The sequence below is a fragment of the Melanerpes formicivorus genome, unplaced genomic scaffold (genome assembly GCF_026170545.1).
Source record: "Melanerpes formicivorus ecotype bairdi unplaced genomic scaffold, bMelFor1.0.p_v2 SCAF_3, whole genome shotgun sequence".
Taxonomy (NCBI): Eukaryota; Metazoa; Chordata; class Aves; order Piciformes; family Picidae; genus Melanerpes; species Melanerpes formicivorus.
In genome coordinates, this window is record NW_027142355.1 from 24,024,040 (window position 1) to 24,047,748 (window position 23,709).

Consider the following 23,709-nt stretch of genomic DNA (forward strand, 5'->3'; position numbering starts at 1 on the left):
GGCAGATTCTGCTGCCACATTCTCACTTGCTTTCCTAAAATAAAGGAAAAAAAAATGCTTGTGCTAATTTCATCTAGCCAGGCATCTTGCTGTCCTGCCTGATAATATCTCCCCAATCTGTCACTTCCAGCAGACAGCTGTTTATTTGTTTGGTTCTTTTTGTCTGTTTTCCCCCTGATCTTGAAATATCTCTGTTTTCTGAAGCAGACCAGAGCTGCCCCATGGATGTTCCAAGTCTCCTCTTTGTTTTGGTGGGGGCGCTGGGTGAAAACATCTCTTTTCTCAAAGGAAAACTCTACAATAACCTCAGACAGAGGGGAGACTTTTGCCACTGTACTCAGCTCTGTTAAGACCTGACTACATCCAGTGCCACATCCAGCTCCGGAGCCCTCATCATAAGAGCATGAACTTGTTGGAGCAGGTTCAGGGGAGGGCCACAAAAATGATCCAAGGGCTGCAACACCTCTCCTACAAAGAACAGCCTGAGAGAGTTGGGGTTGTTCAGCCTGGAGAAGGCTCAGGGGCTATCTTAGAGCAGCCTTCCAGTACTTAAAAGGGGTCTATAAGAAAGATAGGCAGCGATACTTTATCAGGGGCAATACTGATAAGATGAGGAGTAATGGTTTTACACTGAAAGATGGGAGATTTAGGTTAGATATAAAGATGACATTCTTTACTGTGCTGGTGATAAGGCACTGGAACAGGTTGTCCAGAGAAATTGTAGATGCCCCATCCCTGGAAGTGTTCAAGGCCAGGTTGGATGTGTCTTTGAGCAATGCGGTCCAGGGCAAGCTGTCTCTGCCCATAGCTGGAGGGTGGAACTAGATGATTTTTAAGATGCCTGCCAACCAATGAGTGCAGCACGGACTGAGGTCTACTTGGCTGGGTTCTGCAAGGGCATCACTAGCAGAGATTTGCAATTGCTTTCAAATGGGACTGTTGGTCAAACACTAAATCTGGGCACCACTCAGTCACCTGCATTTTCATTTTCCTTGTTATTTATTTATCTGTTTACCATTTTTCATGGTGACTTTAATAGCTTTACCTCCTTCTTAGAAAAAAATCAAAGACCATCCCATCCAACATTTCAAAAGTGGCAGAAGTGTCAAAACAAGCATCTTGGGAAGTGTAAGAATACCTAGTCAAATATTTGACTGATAAAATGGAACAAGGGAGGGTAATTGTGCTACCCATAATGGGGATGGTAGCAGAAGCCTTTGTGGGATCAAATCCCACTGGATTTTCCCAGGTTCCTTTCCCAAGCACATAGTTGTGGCTGCCGTAAGGCCAGGAAAGGAGAAGTCCACCCCTCTGGCAACCAACATGCCTCTCCAGCTCCATGGGCTGTCTCCCTGAGCCCCACAGTCCAATGCAGCCCCATGTGGTATCTTCCTGACCCACACCACAGCCCCATGGGGCACCTCCCTGAGACCCATAGCCCACCTCAGCCCCACGGGACATCTCCCCGACCCCACAGCCTGCCTCAGCACCATGGGGCACGCCCTGAGCCCTATAGCAGCTCTATGGGGTATCTCTGCACCCCACAACAGCTCCACGGTGCTTCTCCATGACCACCACCTCAGCTTCATGGGGTATCTCCCTATGGCCACGGCATCTCCACGAGGCATCCCCCTGAGCCCCACAGAGCTCCGTAAATTATCCTCCTGAGCCCTACAGCAGCCCCATGGAGCATCTTCAAGCCCCACAGTCCAATCCAGCCCACGGAGCATCTCCCTGAGGTGCACAGCCCACTCAGCCCCATGATAATCTCCGCTCCATGAGGTGCCCCCTCACTTCCCCACACCCACAGGAGGCCCCGCGCCCAGCCCCCTCCCAGGCTCCACCGCCCCCCTCCTTCGCGGCCCCTTTAAGAGCTCGGCCCCGCCCACCGCGGTCGCTGCTGGGGCCGCGGCAGCCGCTGCTGACAACAAGATGGCGGCTGCGGGGCCGGCGGTCCCCGAGAGCCGAGTGCTGGGGTACACCCTGCACCGCTGGAGCAGCTTCTCCTCCACCTACCTGCCCGAGTGAGTCCTGGCCCTCGGCCTCACTCTCAGATTCGGTCCTGGGCCGGCCTGCGCGGTGGCGGGCTGCCGGGCCTGCGCCAAGGCCTGCGCCCGGGCCTGCGCCCGGGCCTGCGCGGGGAGGCCGCAGCGGGAGGCAGCTCGGGGGGAGCAGCGGCTCCGGCCACCGCCACCGCCGCGGGAAGGGGGGTGCTGGGGTGGCCCGGGCTGGCCAGAGCGCCGGCATGGGGAAGGGGTGAGGAGGCGGAAGGGCGCTGTGGGCGAGAGGTGGCCAGTGGAGTTTGGGATACTGTGTATGTGTAAGAGTCTGTACAGCGGGGTTTGGGGTCTGCGGGTCTGGAAAGGGCTGACCGGCAGGGTTTGGAGGTGGGTGTGTGCGAGTACGGGAGGCGGTGGTCAGTAGGGTTTTGATGGGGCTGCCTGTGGGGGAGGGTCTATACAGCAGTGTTTGGGAGCCTGAGTGTGTGGGAGGGAGGACTCTGCAGGATTTAGGAGGCTGTATGGGAGGAGGTGTTGAGTTCGAGGGGGCAGTGCGTGTGGCCATCAAGGTTTTGGGGGCAGGGAGTGCTGTATACGAGGAGGCCCTGTGCAGCAGGATTTAGGGGGCTGTGTGAGGGTAGCAGGGCTGGGAGGGTGTTTGGGGAGGAAGTTGAGCACCAGCACCGGGAGGTGGGAGGAGTTGTTTTGGTTAGTGGTCGATGAACAAAAACCGGGGAGGCTTTGTGTGGGGTGGAGGGTCTGGGCTACAGGTTTGGGGAGTGAGTAGGTGAGGGGGCCTGGCTGCCCAGCTGGGGTCAAGTAGGAGGGAGTTGAGCGTCAGGCTTGAACGGACAGAGCAGTGTGCATGGAGAAGAGGTAATCACCACGTATGGGCAAGGGAGGGATGCACGTGAGCAAAAGAAGCTGGCCCCAGATGTGGGTGAAAAGTGGGCACTATGTGTGGGAGAGGCTTGTCACAAGTTAAGTGGGGATAAGGGTAAGTAAACCTTCCTCCCCCTGCTCTACAGGCCTGGGTGCCTGTGGGAGGTGTGTTTTTTGACAACTAGGTTTCCTTTCCTGCCCCTGACCTCAAAATGCTGGTATTTTGTTGAGCTACCATCACCTGTTTTGTGTGTTTTTTTTTGGGGAAAGGGGTAATCTACTGCCCTCTTGCTCTCCTGTTAAGAGTTCAGGGTTTGGCAAAAGGAGATGGGATCTCTGCTTGCAGTCATCCATTTGTGCTGTCATAGTGGTGTGAACCTGTCTTGAATGAGGCAGTCCAGCTATGGCCTGTTTAATTCCTCTAGCTAGTGAAAGTAAGATTTGGAGGGACTTTAATGTGGTCCAAGTGTGCTGGTTTTGATGCACCTTTCAGTAGGCTGGCTTCAGACTTGGAGGTCAGGAGGACCATGAGGATGTCAGTGTTTGGACACCTTATTCATTGTGGGCTGTAGAGTCTGGTCTGATCATGGATTAGGCTGCAGTTAATAATCTCTGATTAAAATATCTTTAATCACACACTATCAACAAGGAATAGAGTTCCCTTGTTTGTTAATCAGTGATCTCCACTATCCAAAAGGAAGTGAATCTTTTCTGACAAAACTCCTGGTTGTTGTATCTTTCTATATATTTGCTTTGCTAGATGTTAAAAGGATCTGGATTCTTCTAATTGCTAATCTTTGGTGATAATTAAATAATCCCTTTAGCTTTCTTGTTAAAAAGACTTGGCTTTAAGGCATTCCTTTTAGGTCTGTGATCATGCTTGTAGTTATTTCTATCAACACTCCTGGCTTTCAACATTGTATTCAAGTGTTCATCCCCAGGTAGGAGGGTGATGGTCCATTATTGATCTCGATGATGTGATCTAAAAAGATAATGCCATCTTTCTCTTTGATGTTTGTTTCCAAGGCTCCCCTTAGTCCCTTCTGCTACAGCCTAGCATCAGGAATTAATGTTCACGTGGTATCTGCAGTGCTGCCCAAAGTCCTTAATGTCATTGCCTACTGTGACTTAATTCCCTTCTCTGTGGTGGGGCTGGTGTTATACAAGAGCATGACCTTGCATTTGGCTCTTTTTAACGTGAAGTTTAAATGTGGTTCTCAGTAAAAGCAATTTTAATGGCCTTTAAGCAATGTTCAATAATCCCAACGATGGGGTTATTCTCCTGTGTACTGACCTTGATCTGAAGGATGCTGGTCCTGATGCCTATGAATTGTCATAGAATCATAGAATGCACTGGTTAGGAAGAGACCTCTAAAGGTCATCTAGTCCAACCCCACTGCAATGAGCAGGGTCATTCCTGATTGTCTTCTATGGAAATGTTGGGGTTTATTTCCTCTCTGAAAGGCGAGGCTTTTACCTATGATTTAAGATTAGATTCTCAAAAGGAGAAAACTTATAAAGAAACCTCTAGGAGGCTGGGTTTTGGGGGGATGGAGTGAAGATGGAACACAAAAATTGCTGGGACAGGAATGTGATATTACTGTAGGACAAACACACAGATGGAGCTAAAAGTTGTCTTAGTATTTCAGACATGGAACAGAATTCTACTGTTCTGGGAAGATACTGGGAATCCTGGTTTGTTTGCTAGCGTAACTAGGAATAAAACATTTTGACCTCGAACTGAAAGATGATTCTGCCACTTAGAGATACTTAAAAGACACATAGATGTGGTGCTTAGGGCCATGGTTTAGCAGTGGACTTGGCATTGCTGAGTTAATGGTTTGACTCAATGATCTTAAAAGGTGTTTTCAGCCTAAACAATTCTGTGATTCTATGTGCATAGGAATACACTGTTTAGTGAATAACATTTATTCTCTTTGGGACTTGTGGTCTTGCAAGCAGAGTGCTTGTGGAAGAGGAACTGAGTATATTACCCATGCTCTTGGTCATCTTGGTATGATTTTAACACAGTTCTTCAGCAGTTGTGTGGTTTAAAATGTAAAATGAAGATAGGACATATAAAACTTTCATCACTGCTGTCCAGGAAAGAAGGAAGATACCCACTAATTTTTATCAGCTTATGCAATGCTGAACTGATACTGAAACTTCTCAGAACACTGAAATCACCTTATAACTGCTCTTTTAAATAAAACCCCCCAATCCAACAACAACAGAAGTGTTTTTCAAAGCCCTTTGTGGTCACATTCTAGTGTAGGCTCTATTAAACCCCACCAGTTTCCAATGGTAAAAGTTTCTTCTTGTGAATGCCAGTGTCTTTCCTGTTGTGGTTGGTGGGGGTACCAGGGGATTAGTGCTGGATCCAGTTTCTGGCTGTTTTGGCTGTTTTACCAGCATGACTGTTAACTGTGTGTTTGCAAAGACCTTTTAAAAGATGAAATGAAGTTTGCCCTTCTTGAGTCTTCTAAAGAATAGTTCTGCTATTTTTCTTCATTGGCTTTTACCTACCAGCAGAAAGACTGACTTGCATAGGGGAAGAGTGGTCTAGTAAATAGTCTCTAGTGCAGGGGAGGTTGTGCCTTTGGGAAGAAAACTGATCCAATAGGAGATTTGTTCTTGAAACATCTGGTGTTTCCAGAGACACTCTGCCTGTGCAGAGGCATCAATGTGTTGAGAGGCTTCAGCTTGTCCACCTTGGACCATGTTCAGCCCAGCATGTTGCCTGAGAATCCTCCATCAGACCCTCTCCTTGACTCTCTGTGGTTTCTCCCTAAAGGGATGGAGCCATGTGGGAGGGTGGTCCCTGATATCTTGCAGAGATTGCATTCAGGATTTGTCCCTCACCACCAGTCACTCCACATCAACTACGTAACCAAGTGCTGGTGTCTTTTGATGTATGCTTAGAGAGAGAAACATGGACTTCATTCCTCTGTCCTGCTGCAGAAAGTGGTGAGCTCTGCCACATGGTGTTTTGTTTTGGTTTTTTTTGACATACAGGGAATAAACAATTTGAACAAGGCTTGCATTGCTTTCTATAAAGTTGTAGGTTTTGGTAGGGAAGAAAACCCAAAATTACTGTTCTGCATTTCAAGAGAAGCTCTTCATGTCTTGATTTGTTACTATTTTTTTAAATAACCTGTTTTTTATACCTGCTCCAGTTTGAACCATGTGCTAAGGTGAATAAGAGATGAAGTATTGTGCTCTGTCATGGTAGTCATGTGCTTCTTTCCATTGCCAAATGCTGGATCACTGTATCCTAGGACTGTGGTTGCATTGCTTAGAGTACCTTATAGTTGGCTGATGTGCTTGGATCCCACTTCGGAGACTAAGAGCGGTTTTTCATTGTGTTATGGCAGTCAGGGACCCTTGTGAGGAAGTTTCATCCCATTTCTGTTGCTCAGATTCTGAGTGTCATTCGGGCTTTCTCCAGAGGAAGATCGGTGTGTTTCCTCAATTTGACTTTAGGATTCTCTGCTGGTGTTTTTGTTCAATTATTTCCTGTGCTATGGTTAAGACTACAAAATAAGGTTGGTTTCTTGGCTGATAATTAAATGCCATTATCAGCCTCCTAATTGATAGTCATGTTTTCATTGCAACACATTTTTATCAGTTTTGCTGTGAACTTCAGTTATTTTCTTTCCCAGTTTGAAACTGTATAGTACTGCATCCAACCAGAAAATAACCTGAATTCCAGCTCTGCCATCCCCTGAGATTTCTGCAACAAGAAAAACGTGTTTGAGGCTAGTGAAACATGATTCTTGGATTCTCCTCCTACCACGTGAAACTGATAATTCAAATCTGTACCTTCTAGCTTCATAAATCTTCTTATAGACATGTCTAGGTCTTGAAGCATCTCATGATCAAGTTGATCTATGACTACTGAAAAGGTTATTTATTTTTTTTTCTGTTCTGTTTTCTGATCTCAAGCTCAGTTTCCATGATGAGATGGAGGTACCTTCTGTTTGAGCTCTCAGGAGTTTAGAGCTCTCTAGAACAAAATGATGGTCTAGTGAAGTGTGCTTCATTGCTTTTGGGGCAGGATGACATGTGCTGATGTCCATATGCTAGAAGTCTTAAAGATACTGCTTAGGTCTTACTGTGTCTTAAAGAACTTCAGTTACATAGCAGTGATGATTTCCCTTCTAGTTGTAGAACCTTTTGAGGTCTGGTGTTTGTGTTTGTTTGGGGGTTTTGTTTGTTTTTCCACATCTAAGCACAAATGTATTTTTTTGTTTCAATTTAAATCACCAGCATTTATAGCTTTACTGGAGTATTTTAATGTAGCCACTTCACTTTCCTTGGCCTAATTGCTTTGACTTTAGGAAGGAGGAGCATGGTCTGCTTGCCATGTCTTTGCAATATTGATCAGCTGGGGATGCAATCAGTGTCTTCTCAAGTGAGCTGACCAGCTATGTTCCCCTGCAGTGACCCTGTGTGCAGAAATGTTCTCAGTTCTGCTTCTCATCCTTTTCAGTGTCCAGCAGAAAATATTTTTCTCCACTTATTTGTGTGGATTTTCTGGATGTTTCTAGACAAGCCCATGTTCTGACAGGCATTTCCCCCCTTGCTTACACCATTATATAGTCTAAGAGTGTTCTCCAAAAGCTGAAATTCAGTACTTCAAAAGTGAAGAATTTCTATAGAAAATAAAGTTACCCCCAAATTGAACACAGAAATACTAGGTGATTAGGTGCTCAGGTGAAGTGGTGAGAAAGGAAAAGATCAGAGGTGGAGGGAGTGAAAAAGCCACAAAATTATGAAGTTCATTCCTTACATTGACATCAGAAGTCTGATAGCTCATGCTGCCCAGGTGAAAGCACCAAAGCTGTAGTAGCAGAAAAAAATTGTTTTAAGCTCCAGTTGAAGTATAGCTATTATTTAGGAGATGAGACAGTTTTATTCACTGGCAGAAAGAAAAGGTGAAATGCTAATTGCTCTGGTTCCTTGCTGTGCCAAACCTGGCAGAACCTGTATTACTCCAGTGTTCAACCTCTTCTGGGATGGTATTTTTGGGGAACATTAGGAACTTAAATTTTTTATAGGAGGTGTTGAAAGCATCAGGTTATTGATCATTTGTTCTTCACAGGCGTGATACCCTGCAAGCTTAACAAAGGTTTTCGAGCTCCTCATTACTAATTACTTGCTTGAAGACTAAAACATTCTTTCAGGCAGAACATGTTTGATCTTAAGGGTCTTTTCCAGCCTAAACAATCCTACAATTCTGTTTCCCTTGGGACAACTGTTGTTACTGCTCAGACAGCATGTACTGTTAGTTTGATTGTTAGTGCTTTTCTTTTTTTATGGCAAAGAGCATAGTTTCTTACTCTGTGCATTCATCTCCTTTTGTAGCACATCGCTGCTACGGTGTGTGGTTAGGTTGATCACCACCAGCGCTTTTTGTGTTACTGTGATTTTTCTGTCGGGATTAAGTGGTATGCAGCACTGAGTCAGCTTTCTATAGGTCAACATGTTCCAAGCATCCAAAGCAAGCCAGTGCTTGACTGATTTTAATTGCATGTTAGTTTAAACCTCTACAACCAAATGTAGTTTTGAGTTGGGTTGTGGGGTGTGTTTGATTTTTTGTTTGTTGTTTTTTTTGTGTGTTTTTTGGCTTTGTGTTTTTTTTACTGCAGCCTCTTGAATGTTGTAGGAACAATAAGTGTAGCTGGGTCTGAATTTATAGAATCTTGAGTGGTAAAGGTTGGAAAACGCCTCCAAGATCAAGTCCAACTGTTAACCCAATGCTGCCATGTCCATCAATAAACCACGTCTCTGAATGACAGCCACATATTTTCTGAACACTTCTAGGGGTAGCAATTCCAACACTTCCTTGGGCAGTGGGCAGCCTGTTCCAGGGCTTAAATGCTCTTTCAGTGAAGCAGTTTTTCCTAATACCCAAACTAAACCTCTTACTGGCACAAGTTGAGGATGTCTCCTCTTCTATTGTTTGTTGCTTGGGAGAAGTGACTGACTTCCACCTTGCTACAACTTCCTTTCAGGTTGTTGTAGACAGCAGGAAGGTCTCCTCTTAGCCTCATTTTCTCCAGGCTAAACAACCCAGTTCCCCCAGCGGCCCTTTACAGGACTTGTGCTCTAGACCTTTCACCAACTTAATTGCATTTCTCTGGGCACATCCTACCACCTCAGTGTCCTTCTTGTAGTGAGGGGCCCCAAACCAAACCCAGGGTTTGAAGAGCAGCAAATACTGGAAGGGGAGGAGAGAGTGCTGAAGATGTAGGCTGGTTGTTAAGTTAGGTAGTTGCTATTTCAGTCATTACTTGACACTCGGAATGCATAATCTTTGAAAAATTATTTCCTGTATTGATTTAAATCAAGAAGCACAACTCTGTATTTAAGTTGAAGATGGCGGCCCGCGTGTCTGAATTTAAATGTCAAAAGCTACTGGGTTAATAGCACTTGCTCCTCACCTGATGTGTGTGGCAGTTTCTGGAAAATGTTGTGATCTTGATAAAGGAGGGCAATTGCACACTGGTCATACTGAGTTTGGTGCCATGTTCCTCCTGTCCTCACTGCCTTTTCTTTCCAGGCTGGCTACTGTGTTCATAGTGTCTCTCCCAAACACTGGAAAGGTACCTAAAAAATATTGAAACTTTGGTTAGGACATAACCTGTATTTTTCTTACATGCTTTCCTGTAGGTACATTTTTTTAAGCAGCTCTTATGACTTTAACTACTAGAATCAGAATGATTTGGGTTGGAAGGGACCTTAAGGATAATTTAGTGCCCAATGCTGTGGGCAAAGATAGCTCCTACTGGAACAGGTTGATCAAGGCCCTATCCAACCTGGCTTTGAACGTTTCTAGAGTTGGAGCCTCCACAGCTTCTCCAGTCAACCTCTTCCAGTGCCTCACCACACTCATGGTGAAGAATTTCTTCTAATGTCTAAACTGAGCTTCTCCCAGTTTGAAGGCATTATCCCTTGTATCACTCCACGCCTTTATAAAAAGTTCTTCTCCAGCTATTCTGCAGCCCGCTTCAAATACTGGAAGGCTGCCATAAGGTCTCCTGGGAACCTTCTCTTCTCCAGGCCGAAAGATCCCGACTTTTGGAGCCTGTCCTCACAGCAGAGGGGTTCCAGCCCTTGGATTATCTTCTTTTGGTCCTCCTCTGTAGGAGGAGTTCCATGTCCTCCTTGTGCTGGGAAATTCAGAACTGCATGGAGTACTCCAGGTGGGGTCTTCAATTTACTGCAGAGTGAAGCAGAGGGGCAGAATCCCCTCCTTTGGCCGGCTGGCCACACTGCTTTGGATGCAGCCTAGGACACAGCTGGCTTTTGGGCTGTGAGTGCACATTGGCTCATGTGGAGCTTCTCATCAACCAGCACTCCTTCTCAGGACTGCTCTCTATCCATTCTCCATCTAGCCTGGGTTTGTGCTTGGGGTTGCTCTGAGCGGAATTTCTTAGCCTAATCTACATTTGAGTGATGCTCTTAACAGTGTTGAAATGGAAGGCAAAACTTTTTATTAGGTCAAGTCACCTGTGAGTAAGGACTTGCTGAGCGAGTTCCTTGTGCTCTTGCTAACTTCCATGGTTTGTCTCCTAAAAAACTGCTTTCTGGTACACGGTTTGGAAAGTTCCAAATATGAAAATGATACTGGCTTGGGAACTGGCATACCTTTTAGCATAGACCATTTATATTGCCCAAAGTAGGGAAATATTCCATAATGAAGCTTCTGACTGGTAATGTAATTCCTCAAATAAGCAGTACATCATTACAGGCTGATATTTCTCACTTTTCCTAGGTCAGTATTTTTGTCTTTTAGATACCCTGAGTTATAGTGTTAGTGAGAGAACCTTAATTTGAAAGGAAAGATCATGTAGTGCTCCCACCTGGAAACAGGAAGCGTTTTCCTTAGAGTTGTGGTGAGAAAGCTCCATACTGGACATAAATTTCTGTGGGTGGGAGGGACATCAGTTGGTTTTATTGAACATAATCTACTTTATTTTACTGCCTGTTACTCCTTTACAGGTGTTAATTCTTTGGGTTAACTTTGTACTAGGTATGAAATGACAGTGTATATTAGGGATGTGTTTATGGCTTACATTAGGAATTTTTATCTTTGTACGTAATCACTTAGTCTGTAAATTCCTCAGAGTGGAAACATAGTGTGGCATGTGAGACAGTTGTTGAAATGCTATGGAGTCATGGAGAACCTGAATCTTATTCCTGGCCTTTAAAAGTTTTCCTTATGTGCCTTAGTCAAACAAAGATACTCCACCAAATTTGTCATGTATCCAAAATTCAGCGCAGGGAATTTACATGGATGTGTGCTGGATGCTGTTTTGCTCTAACCTTCTTGTGAAGGGTCTGTCCCTTTACAAGAAGATTCTCTTGGAAATGAGAAGTGAGAGCAATATAGGCATGAACTGTGCTACACCACCAGAACTATGAAAGAGCCATCAGTGTGCAGTGGTGGCCAGGAAAGCCATCAGCATCCGGGCATGTCTTGGGAATTGTGTGACAAGTGAGACTAGGGAAGTGATTGTCCCCCTGTACTCAGCGCTGGTGAGGCCACACCTTGGGTACTGTGTTCAGTTTTGGGACCCTTACTGCCAGAAAGGCATTGAGGTGCTGGAGCATGGCCAGAGAAGTGCAGCAAAGATGGTGGAGGGTCAAGAAAACAAGTCTTATGAGGTCTATGGAGGTGTTTAGAAGTCACAGAGATGTGTCACTGAGGGACATGGTTTAGCACTAATCTTGGTAGATTTGGATAATGGTTGGACTTGATGATCTCAAAGGTCTTTTCTAATCACAAGGTGTCTGTGATTCTAGGGTTTGAGAAGCCTGAGGACAATGGCATTTCTGGTCATGACTAGCAGTAGAAATCCCTGTGTTCATACTCTTAAAATTATTTTCTTAGCAAGAAGTGAAAATAAACTTCGTCATAAAGTGGCCTTGGCTAGTGATATCTTACACTCAGGTAAAATTTACTGCAGTATTTATTTGCTGCAAATCCAGTGAGGTAAAGAATCTAATACCTTTATCTTTTCTTTGTTGAATATTGAAGGGTAAAATTCATCTTCTTCTCAGTCTTTTTATAAGCTAGGGATTTATATCTGCTCAGGGAACCTTCTGGAAGTTTGTAGACTAGGTTGCTTGCATGCCACGTTGCTTAAGTACTTTGTAGATCCCTTAAAAGGATGGATGTGGGCTATCCTTGTGGCTTAGGCAAGTTGAAATGAGTGCTGAGTATGACAAGGAATGGACAAAAGGAAAGGTTTTGGGTATTCTTTTATTCATTAACATCAGTTCAGTAAAGTGAGGTGAAGCAGTCTTTATAATTGCTTATTTCAGCAACATTTTAGGTTCTTAAAAAGTAGACTTGAAGTACATGGAAGAGGTCTGTTTTTTTTCATTCATCTAACAATTCTTAAACATGAATTAAAAGAGATTGTGGGGGGAGAGAAAATCTTGAAGCTCAAAAGATTCAGCATCACTGGTTAAATTGCATCTAAACTTTAATCCCTAAGCCTGGGACAGTTAGGCTGGTAATCGTATGCCATGTGTGAAGTTACTGTGGTTACCAACAGACATGAATAGCCCTTGCTTGATTTTCTTTCCAGTTTGTTTTTGTTCTGTGCTAATTCTGATGTTACTAACCTGGAGCTGGGAGCTCTTGCTGCTGAGGATTTGGTGTGCTCAGTGCTGTGATACAGTCAAAAGTTTAATCCATGATTTAGGGCTGTTGAGTGTCGCTGGAATAGAAGTTATTTACTAGGCTCACTGGAAGTTCACTATACTGGTGCAGTGTTAGCACCTATTGATAACATTTACTTCCTGGTGTCTTAGCAGGGAGCACTGGTGAGTCAAAAATACCTCATTCAAAGAAGTCTTGAGGGGAGGAGTGAAAAGGAGTGTTACTGGAAGTCTGCAACATTCCATGTTTATGGAGAAGGTTTTTGTTGGTGTGTGTTGGTGGGTCTTTTAGAAAAGGCCTTTGCATGTCATTGGACTGGCAGTGATGAGAGCTTAAAAATAAACTCTTCATTGAAAAATAGAGAAACTGGTTTTAATGGAACTATTTCAGGCCAGAGACAAGTGATACCTGGTTTGTATAGTCATCTGTGGTCTGATAAGTATTGTTCTGAAAGATGATTTCTAAATTCACCGGTTTATTTTTGTGTGCTCTACTTACTGAGCTGTTTTACTTTTGATAGATGTGATAGAAGTAAATTTATCGTGGATTAAGTGTTTGTGTGAAATGTCTGCTGAGGGAGATGGAAATGAATTTGAGCAGTAAATTGACAAATGACAGTACAGTATTTAAAACTGTAGACTTGTATTTAACTCAAACTTTGTCTTACTATTCATGAGGTCCTCCTGTGCTGCTTAGCAGTGGGGTTAGGAAGTCCGGTGTTTTGAAAATATGCAAGATGAAAACCCAGCACCTAAATTCCAAGCCCTTGCTTCTGGAATGTGTCATAGAATCATGGATTGGTTTGGATTGGAAGGGACCATAAAGATCATCTAGTCTCAATGCTCCTGTGTAGGCAGGGATGCCACCTACTAGACCAGGTTAATCAAGACCCTGGGCAGATGCATACTGTGAGGAGCTGCTGAGGGAGCTGGAATTGTCTAGTCTGGACAAAGGAAGGCTGATGGGAGCCCTCATTGTTCTCTTCAACTATCTGAAAGGAGGTAGGGGTGATGTGTGTGTTTTTCTTCTTCTAGAATCTAGTGATAGGAGAAGAGCCATCTGGATGTATTCCTGTGTGACCTGTGCTAGACTCTATGGCCCTGCTCTGGTGAGGGGGGTTGGACTAGGTGATCTTCAGGGGTCCCTTCCAATCCCTGACATGCTGTGATCCTATGTGATGATGAAAAAAGGTTTCTGGAACAAATAGTTTAAGCCTTGTTACCAAGTCAGAGCACTGAAGGAGATGTGGCAATGAGACACACCTTGAATACTGTGCTCAGATTTGCGCACCTTACTAACAAGAAGGGCACTGAAGTCCTGAAGCATGTCCAAAAAAAAAAACAGCTAAGCTGGTGAAAGGCCTTGGACACAAGTCCTGTGAGTAGTGGCTGAGAGAACTGGGGTTGTTTAGACTTAGGAGGCTGAGGGGAGACCTCATTGTCTTCTACAGCTGCCTCAAAAGAGATTGGAGTGAGGTGCAGATTGATCTCTTCTCAGATGCAGCAAGTGTCATGACAAGAGGAAATGGCCTCAAGTTGTGCCAGGGAGGTTCAGAATGGATATTAGGAAAAATATCTCGCCATCCCTGGAGGTATTAAAAAAAATGTTTAGAGGTGGCATGTTGGGCATGGTTTAGTGGGCATGGTGGTGTCGGGTTAATGGTTGAATTTGATCTTGAAGGTCTTTTCCCACCTTAATGATGCCCTTACTGCATGATAGTTGTGCACGTTTTGCTGTGTTTCAAACAGAACGTTCTCCTGTCTTCCTGTCATTACGTTGCTCTAAGGAGAGAACTTTTCTGATAGCAGAGATAAACTTTATGACAAAACCTTTTATTTTGACCTGCTTTAGGTTAAAGCCAGAGATGCAGCTTTTAAACATTGCATCTGGTAGGCTTGCAATCACCATTATCTGCGCTAAGCTTCTGGGAGGTGCAGGAGAAGAATGTCCCTGTTTCTTTCCAGGTCCATGGAGTATCATTTTTTTGGTGGTGGGTGGTTGTGTTTTTCTGTTTTGCTTGGTTAGGAGTGTGTATACATTCCAGTGTCTAGGCTGGGCTAGAATATCTGCACAGATGCTTTGTACTGGCTGGTGTGATGGTTCCACATCTTTGAAATAGTTGGCCCACCACATCTTACAGTCTTCTGTGAAGTAGACTTAGTGTAAAGTTTAGCCTGTGTATTCTAGTGGCTGTATTCTTGCTATTCTGTTTTGGGATGATTGTGGGGGGGGAAAAAAAAGGAAAACCATTTCATGGAGAGCCCTGAAGAGTGAGTGTTTTCCCTTTTCAGTCAGTGTGTTTGTAATTCTCCAAATGCTTTTTGCAGTGTAATGGGCTGGTACCTCATCATCCATTTGAGTTCCAAGTACTTTTGGTGATGTGTGCCCTTTTCTGTGCAGCTGCTCTCAGAAGAGCAATCTGAATGTGCCAAGCAAAGCCTGTGTTTTGGATTTGTTTATTCTTAAGGACTTGTTCCAAAAGACATGGATTTCTTTAATAGCAGCTTCATGAAAATGTTTAGGTTAGATGCAAATTATAGTGGCCTTAAACTTAATTTGTAGTATATTTTGCAAAGTCATCTTATTTCTCTCTTCATCCCCCTGCTCAGAGTGAAGGGAAACTTTCCATTAGTGACTGTCATGCCTGAAACCACAGAGCTTTTTGCACAGCACTGTCCCTTGGTAACACCAAGCGTGGGGACATCTCTAGTCCCAGCAGAGATCAGGCGGCAGTTGGTACAACAGATATGACGGTTTCTGGGTTGGCAAAAAGGGAAAATTGCCTACTTACAGCAGTTGCAAGCCCAGCATCTGCATGGGCAATAAAAAGAAACTTCCACTGTGTTCTGCCAAGAGGGCTTTTTACACAGAGCAGCCAGAAGGATCTACTGCTCTTACTTAGCGATGGGAACACTTACAATAAAGGCTTGGACACTAATAGCCGCAGAGGAAGCTTGGTTATGGAGTTAAGGCACACCAGTACTGCCTCTGGACATGTTACTGTTCATGGAGCAGATAAAATGGCTTCTTCTGCTTAGCTTTTAGTGTGGGGTGGGATTGTCCACAGAGTGGCAGAGGTATCATGACATCTCTTTCAGTTGTTCCTTGCCAGTGTGAGAGTGGTATTGGGAATTCATGCCAGTATCAACCCCTTGCCTGCATCCAGCTGCTCATCTCTGGTTTGTTTTTTTTTTACTCTCTGCTCCTTTTTTGCCAGCACTAGTAGTGAGCTGACTTGGAGAACTGCTCTGACTCAAGAACTTGTTTTTGCTGATCATTAATTATAGCTGCTAGTGTAGGGAAGGGAGAGGATCAGGCGTGAGTGGGTGGAATGGTCCCTCTTGGCAGTGTTGTAGATGTATGCTGGTGTCGATGGTTTATGATGAGCGCTTCTCTTGAACCACAGTTAAGAGGCTGCCCTTTTTTACATGGAAAGCTTGTGTAAAACTTTTGGGGACTTAAGTGAGCTCAAGGGCTTAGAGACACCTTTTTGTTCTTGTGAATGTCTTGAGAAAATTATGTGGAAAACTGTTGAGTTAATGGAATTTTCACTTTGAAAGTTACGTGGGTATGAATCTAGGTGTCATATCTGGAAAGGCAGCCCCCAGGTACTGTTTAAAAACTTTGTGATGTCCATGGAAAGGGCTTTACATGGAGCAAGGAATCTGTCATTAGGAGATGTCTGTGTTTGGTTCTTACTGTCTCATGACTGGTGGAATGCTTGAATTCTTCCAAGCCCATAAATTTTCCTAAACCACTATGGTAAATTGACTTTATACAGATGGACTTCTGCCTCCAGTGTTTGCTTAATCTTAATAAATTAATAACCCATGTGTTTTTAAACGTATTTGTATCGCCATTGGCGCTACTGTCTTCATCTTGTACGTCGCTTTCTAGCCTTAATTTTGTGTGAGCTGCCCATCCCTTTTTCATCTCTCTGCAGAACGATTTTTATCTTGTCTAGCTGTACTGATTGAGGTCCTCTTAGGTTGTAGCAAACTGATCTTTGACCTGGAGAAGCAAACAAATCCTCTTCTAAAAATATGATCTTTGGGTTCTGGCCCAGTTATAAAATGCCTCTTTCCAGCAGGGCATTATCTGACCACGTAACAGTGCCAATTCCTGCAAATGTTGCTCAACGTACCACAAGATGATCATCTAAATGTTTAAACAAATCTAATAGCATCATAAATAAAATGTGTTCAGTGGGGTAAATTGTCATCTTGTATGCTAGGGTAAAGCTCTGTAACAGAGAAAAGCCATACAGTGTTGTCTGGTTTTATCTGCCTTCGTGTCTCTTAAGTATTTAATCTAAGATACACATCTTAGATTCCAGTTCAGCAGTTTTTCTTCTGTTCAGATATTTATTTCTTAGTACTTTTTAATATCCTTTTGCCTTGCCTGTGACAGGGCATAGGACACTGCAGGTATGATTCTTCCCAAAACAAGTGTGTTTTGGTTTCTAGTGGTGAATTACCTTAAAGACTGGCAGCTGTCTCATCAGATTCCAAATTGCCCCCTTCGCTTTGGTTGGGTCGTTTTGTCTCTGCTGAAATTAAATACAAGGGTGATGTTTTTCTTGGAGTTCAGGCTCTTTGTGCTGCAAACTAGATGTACTTAGTTGGCTATTTAATTACACAGACCAATGGCCTGGTGTTTCCTATTTTGAGGCTGGAGAGAGCGGGTGGTGTGCGTGCTTGTGCTCTTCAGAGGTGTTTTTTCTCATTGGGGAAGTGAGACAAAATGAGCTGCAGGCCTGGGCTGATGCTAACATTGCTGTGGTAATAAATGCCATGCTGTGGTGGAAACTAATTAAAGGGAGAGGGGGTGATGATATTCTGGGTGCATTAAGAAGTGTGACTAGCAGGTTGAGAGAGGTTTTCCTCCCCCACTACTCTGTCCTAGTGAGGTCAAATCTAGAGTATCATGACTAGTTCTGGGCTCCCCAGTTCAAGAGAGACAAGGAATTGCTGGAGAGAGTCCAACAGGCTGCAAAGATGATGAGGGGACTGGAGGATCTTGCATGTGAGGACAGGCTGAGAAACCCGGGACTGTTTAGCCTGAGAAGAGTAGACTGAGAGGATATGTCATTAATGCTGATCAATATCTAAAAAGTGTGGGTCACGATGATGGGGGCAGACTGTTTTCAATGTTGCTCAATGATGGAACAAGTAGGCAAACTGGAAAACAGAAAGTTGCACCTAAACATGAGAAAAAATTGAGTGTGGCAGAGCACTGGAATAGGCTGCTCAGAGAGGTTGTGGAGTTTCCTTTTCTGGAGAGATTTCAAACCCATCTGGATGTGATCCTGTGAAACCTGCTGTAGGTGAACCTGCTTTTGCAGGAGGGTTGGATTAGATGATCTCCAGCGGTGGTCCCTTCCAGTTCCCACCACTGAGTGGTTCTGTGAATCTGAGTTTTGTTCCTGTTCTGTGTTTAAAAAAAAAAAAAGAAAAGAAAAAGTCCTGATGTGTCTCTCGTAAAGTCTGTAGATGGACAGCCTCTAGGCCAGCTCTGTGAAATGTTCATCTTTTAATGGGCCACTGTGGTCTAGCTCCTTGCCATCTCTTTTGTCACAGCTTGGGACCACTCGGATACCATTGTTAGGGTGGTGATTTTGGTCTGCCTGATGTGGAAAGAGGGAGCTAATTTCTGTCTGTTAATACTCAACCTCTGACTTAACCTTGTTCCCTTCTGAGCGTTTATACAAGCTCTTTTTCCTCCAGTCCTTTGTAGTAATCCAGATGCTTGTGTTCTTTCCCTCCTACACAGCAGATGGAGATGGCAGAAGTCTTTTGATGACTGCTTCCCTCTTTTTACATAAATTTTACAAACTGATGAGTTTGCTAGTTGGGACTTGGTAGAGCTGGTAAGCCCTGTCCAGCAGGTGGGGTGTTGTTGCCTTGCCAACGGTTATATGGATTTTTAGGGACTTCTTAAGCTTTTAGTTCAGACTGGAAGGTGAGGTTTGCTGTATGGTTACAAGAGAGGGGAAGGCAGATTGTTCATATGACATGTCACAATAAATCTGTTTCATTTTAGCCAAACCCCCTCTTCTGAATTCATGTTAATTCTCTAAATGCTATTCTAAATTGGAAGAAAGTGACTCAGAGGTGGTTTTGCTTGTCGAAAAGTTGAACTTCTGCTTTCTTATGTGTTGTTGTAGGCTTGTACCTCATATGAAAAATATTTGTTAGATTTTGGCATGAGTTAGGTGGCCATCATTTACATTCCAAGAAAGCTTAAATGGGTTAGCAGCTTGCTGTCTCCATTCCACTATTGCCTGTCTAGTACAGGCCAGTTTTTGGCTTGCTGTTTTACTGCTCGTAGTTTTAACCTTACTGCAAAGTTCTCGACCTGTTAAGGTGAACAAGATAGTCTTTTCCACTCGAGCCTACGTAAATTCATTTGTTCTACACTGATTTCACAATTTAGATCCTTTTTATTTTGCAACTTGGACGCCCATTTCACAACCACAGGGCTTAGAGGCATATTTTGGTGGGATCCTGTAAATAATGTTAGAAAATTTGTTAGTAAAAGAGAGGGAGAGCCTTAGTCTCAGCCTAGTGATTTTGGTAGTTGCATGAGAATGAATTGCATGTACATGGATGGAAATTGTATTGGAGATGCAAAATACAACAGGACTGTTACTTATGCTACTTCTGGTTTCTTTTTAGGAATATCTTGGTGGATAAGCCCAACGATCAGTCCTCAAGATGGTCTTCAGAAAGCAATTACCCTCCCCAGGTAAGCATTTGGATCTCTGCAACAGTATAGCTGTGTTGTGCAACTTAATGTATACTTCATATTTTATGTAGGCTACCACCATTTATATTGACAGTCTTTGTAGGCTCTTTATCTCAGGTGACTGCAGGTGTTTATATTTCCAGCAACTTATTTGCGATCTTTCAAGAAATATTACTTTTTTTGAGTTGGGGGAGGGGAAGGGGGAAGCTTCACATTGCATCCTTGCCAATGGTGGTTGTACTGGAAATAATCTAACCTTATGGCTAGATTAAGCTGCTAATGAGGCATGCAGGTCCCCCTTTGTCAGCGCTACTGGAAACTGTTGTAGTTGCTGGCCCTGAAGCCCAGATCTAAGGAGTTTGTGCTTGTTTCTCCTAATAGCATGTTTGGAAGTGTAGACTCTATTTAAAGAGACATGAATATCACCTCTTCTTCTGGTTAAGCGGCTTATTAAAATAAGATTTGTATTGATTGTGGTGTCTAATTTGCTTTTTCACTGTTAATTAGATTGTTAGATTATCCAGGAAAAAAGACTCACCCTTTTACTTTTTTTTCCCTTCGATAAATGTGTTTTCTTTTTCTTTATGCTAGATATCTACCTTATTGCTCTTACTTCTTGATCATTTTCTGTAGTTATTATGCAGGTTGTTTTAAATTCTTTTAAGACAGTGCACAGTGGTTACCCAGTGTTGCTCTTATGTGAAGTTCTACTTCTTATTTCATCCTTGAATTCCTCATAAGTCTCAGAGGTTTTTGTCTAAATAAGTGTCGCTACTTTGCATTGAAGGTGTGCTGAAAAAGTCTGTAGTCTAGATTGGCAGCTCCCTATAGGAGCAGGTAATTTCAGCCAGCTGAAGAGCTTTCATCTTGATTTTCATGATAGTGGTCTATACTGTTGTGTCTGTAGCAGTGGGGTGTTTTTAAGAGGAGAGCTAAAGCTATCTTGTTCGTTGCATTAATGTTTCATAAACCTGCTTGTGAAGGTTAGTAATTTTGATCCTCTTGCTACCTTTGTGCATCTACTGCTTTCTTAATTTTCTTTTTTAAATGTATATATATTTTGATGTACAGCAGGGGAATTTAATGCATAGCCTGAAGCAAGCAGTTTTAGTCTATCCAGGAACTATCAGTTGCAGGGTAATGGGTACTGAGCACATGTTGCATCCTAGTCTGTGCTATCCTTTACTGCCTTTCATGCCGGAAGCAAGGCGATTTCCTCCCTCCTCCTCCTCTGAAGCTCTTTTTCTCCCAAGGCAGATTTGGCTTGTGGTATAGCTTTGGACAGGGGTTTTCGCTTGAGATGCTCTTAATTGTTGCTAGAAGTTGCTTTTCCATTTTTAAAGCCATCCTGAATATTTTGTGCTTTAAAAAAAATATTCTGGAAAGGGAATACATCTCTTGTGATTGGATGTTGTACAATATTCTCTACCTGTGCTTCAAGCTGACAGGCAGTGATACGGTTGTATTCAGGCTTGTAGATTAAGCAAGGGATAATTAGTGATGGTCTTGTGCAAACCATGTGAGCTTGTTAAAGATATCTTCTAACAATTTTATGTGTATTTGATTGTGGCATTGAAGAACTAGTGAATCCAGTCCTTGGAGAAGGGCACTGCTTTTCATGGTACCCAAGTCATTGAACTATTTTTTTTTTTATAGGAGAGAGATTGCTAAACCCCTCTCTATTATATTTCAAAAGTCCTGGCAGTCTGGTGAAGTCCCCACAGACTGGAAAAGGGGAAACATTGCCCCCATCTTCAAAAAGGGCAAGAAGGAGGAACCAGGGAACTACAGGCCAGTCAGTCTCACCTCTGTGCCTGGAAAGATCATGGAACAGATCCTCCTGGAGTCACTACTCGTTCAAAAGAATAGTGAAGAGGTGATTGGGAACAGTCAGCATGGCTTTGCCAAGGGCAAATCCTGCCTGACCAACCTGGTGGCCTTCTATGAGCAGGTGACAAAATTAATAGATGAGGGGCGAGCAACTGATGTCGTTTACCTGGACCTGAGCAAAGCCTTCGACACTGTCCCGCACCACATCCTGGTCTCCAAACTGGTGACACATGGTTTTGATTGGTGGATCACTAGATGGATAAGGAACTGGCTTGATGGCCGCACCCAAAGAGTGGCTGTCAATGGCTCCATGTCCCAGTGGAGGCCAGTGACAAGCGGAGTCCCTCAGGGATCAGTCCTGGGACCTATCTTATTCAACATCTTTGTGGGGGACATGGACAGTGGCATTGAGTGCACCCTCAGCAAATTTGCTGATGACACCAAGCTGTGTGGTGCAGCAGACACGCTGGAGGGAAGGGAGGCCATCCAGAGGGACCTTGACAGGCTGGAGAGGTGGGCACAGGCCAACCTCATGAAGTTCAGTAAGAGCAAGTGCAGGGTCCTGCATCTGGGTCGAGGCAATCCCAGGCACAAATACAGGCTAGGCAGTGACTGGCTGGAGGATAGCCCTGAGGAGAGAGACTTGGGGGTGCTGGTGGACAAAAAGCTCAACATGAGCTCTCAGTGTGCACTTGCAGCCCGCAAAGCCAATCAGATCCTGGGCTGCATCAGGAGAAGTGTGGCTAGCAGGTCGAGGGAGGTGATCCTCCCCCTCTACTCAGCCCTGGTGAGACCCCACCTGGAGTACTGTGTCCAGTTCTGGAGCCCCTATTACAAGAGGGATGTGGAGGTGCTGGAACGTGTCCAGAGAAGGGCCACGAGGATGATCAGAGGGCTGGAGCACCTCTCCTATGAGGACAGACTGAAGGAGTTGGGGCTGTTCAGTCTGCAGAAGAGAAGGCTCCGAGGTGACCTAATTGTCGCCTTCCAGTATCTGAAGGGGGCCTACAGGAAGGCAGGGGAAGGACTTCTCAGGATATCAGGTAGTGATAGGACTAGGGGGAATGGAATGAAGCTGGAGGTGGGGAGATTCAGGCTGGATGTGAGGAGGAGGTTCTTCACCATGAGAGTGGTGAAACCCTGAAATGGGTTGTCCAGGGAGGTGGTCGAGGCCCCGTCCCTGGGGGTGTTTAAGAGCAGGCTGGATGAGGCTCTGTCCAGCCTGATCTAGTGTGGGGTGTCCCTGCCCATGGCAGGGGGGTTGGAACTAGATGATCCTTGTGGTCCCTTCCAACCCTGAATGAAACTATGAAACTATGAAACTATGAAGATGAATTAACATCATATATATGTGCACACACAGAGATATGTCTTGTATTTACCATCTCCTGTATATCATCTGTGTCTTTCTCTTCTGTTGATCCTTCTGCTAGCTATGTCTCCTACCTGTCTAGTTATATCTCCTGATTTGAGGTATTTTGATCTGACTTGGAAAAAGTGAGTCTTGGTAATGGCACCTTAGACTGTCAAGACAGTGTTTGAGTGTTTTTCTGTGTTACTTAATGACAAAACCACCAGAAGACCTAGCTGTCCTAAGAACGAAAGGCTGGAATCCTGCTGGGTCACTCTTACTTGTGTCCAGCAGTGAGAATGTAAAGTACTCTGTAGTTGAGTTGCTCATGTATTCAGCAAGCCTAATTCTGAGTGCTGATGATACATTTGCAGTGTCGCTAATATGTACTTTAGCTGATTCTCATGTTTCTAACTTGAGTGTTTAATTATTCATGTACAGCATTTTTTTACAGTGTAACATCTCTGTTGAAAATTTAACTGTAAAGAGGGAACAGGGAATTGAAATTTTCCAGAAGAGGCTCATGTGCAAAGGCAATTTTTGTTATTTCTGCGTACACAGAAACAGTTCCAAATTGTGTTGTCTCACACTTGACAAAAGAACTTCAGATTTGGTTGCATTTTGCTCAAAATAGCTAGTTCTTGCACCTTGTGCAGATTTCCTGATTCCTTGTTCTTGCAGATGGCTGATGTTCTTAAAGTGGATTCTTAACTTGGAAAACTTCAGTTGAAATAGTGGGTGACTGAATTACAAGTGTGGTGAGGAGTTGGGGGAAAATTAGTTGCTTTACGTTAGAAGCTGAATATTTCACCTTTAAGAGATTATATAGATGCATGACTTCAGTTCCCCAGAGTAAACACCATGTACCCTATGGAAAATGAAGCTGTAAAGCATCTTATGCCTTGTGTGTTGGCATGACTGCATTTAAAAATTGGTCATTTTTGCAGTGACGCACTTGTTAAATGAAGTGTGTGGGTGGCCATAATAGTCCAGGGTAGGAAGTGAACTAGAACTTGGTAAAAATAAACCTTTCCCTGTGTCCAACTTTGTTAGTTGAAACTAGAACTAAGACACAACACAAGGACTGATGTCAGTCCTGCTCAACAGAATGTGCTGTGAGATATTTTAGTAAGCTGCAGTCCTAATCATGGAATCATAGTACGGCTTGGGCTGGAAGGGACCTTAAAGATGATCTAGTTGCAACCCTCTGCCATGGGCAGGGA

General features: G+C 44.0%; 1 protein-coding gene across 1 annotated transcript in view; it reads left to right on the forward strand.

Annotated features, from left to right (window-relative positions):
* The first annotated feature begins 1,914 nt into the window (after positions 1 to 1,914).
* The window catches only part of MKLN1 (muskelin 1), a 122,260-nt gene continuing 100,465 nt past the window's right edge, over positions 1,915 to 23,709 (forward strand). The window contains exons 1-2 of the mRNA XM_068168983.1: positions 1,915 to 2,024; positions 19,236 to 19,305. Of these exons, the coding sequence (XP_068025084.1) occupies positions 1,933 to 2,024; positions 19,236 to 19,305 (162 nt within the window). The 5' untranslated portion in view covers positions 1,915 to 1,932. The remainder of the gene's footprint in view (positions 2,025 to 19,235; positions 19,306 to 23,709) is intronic.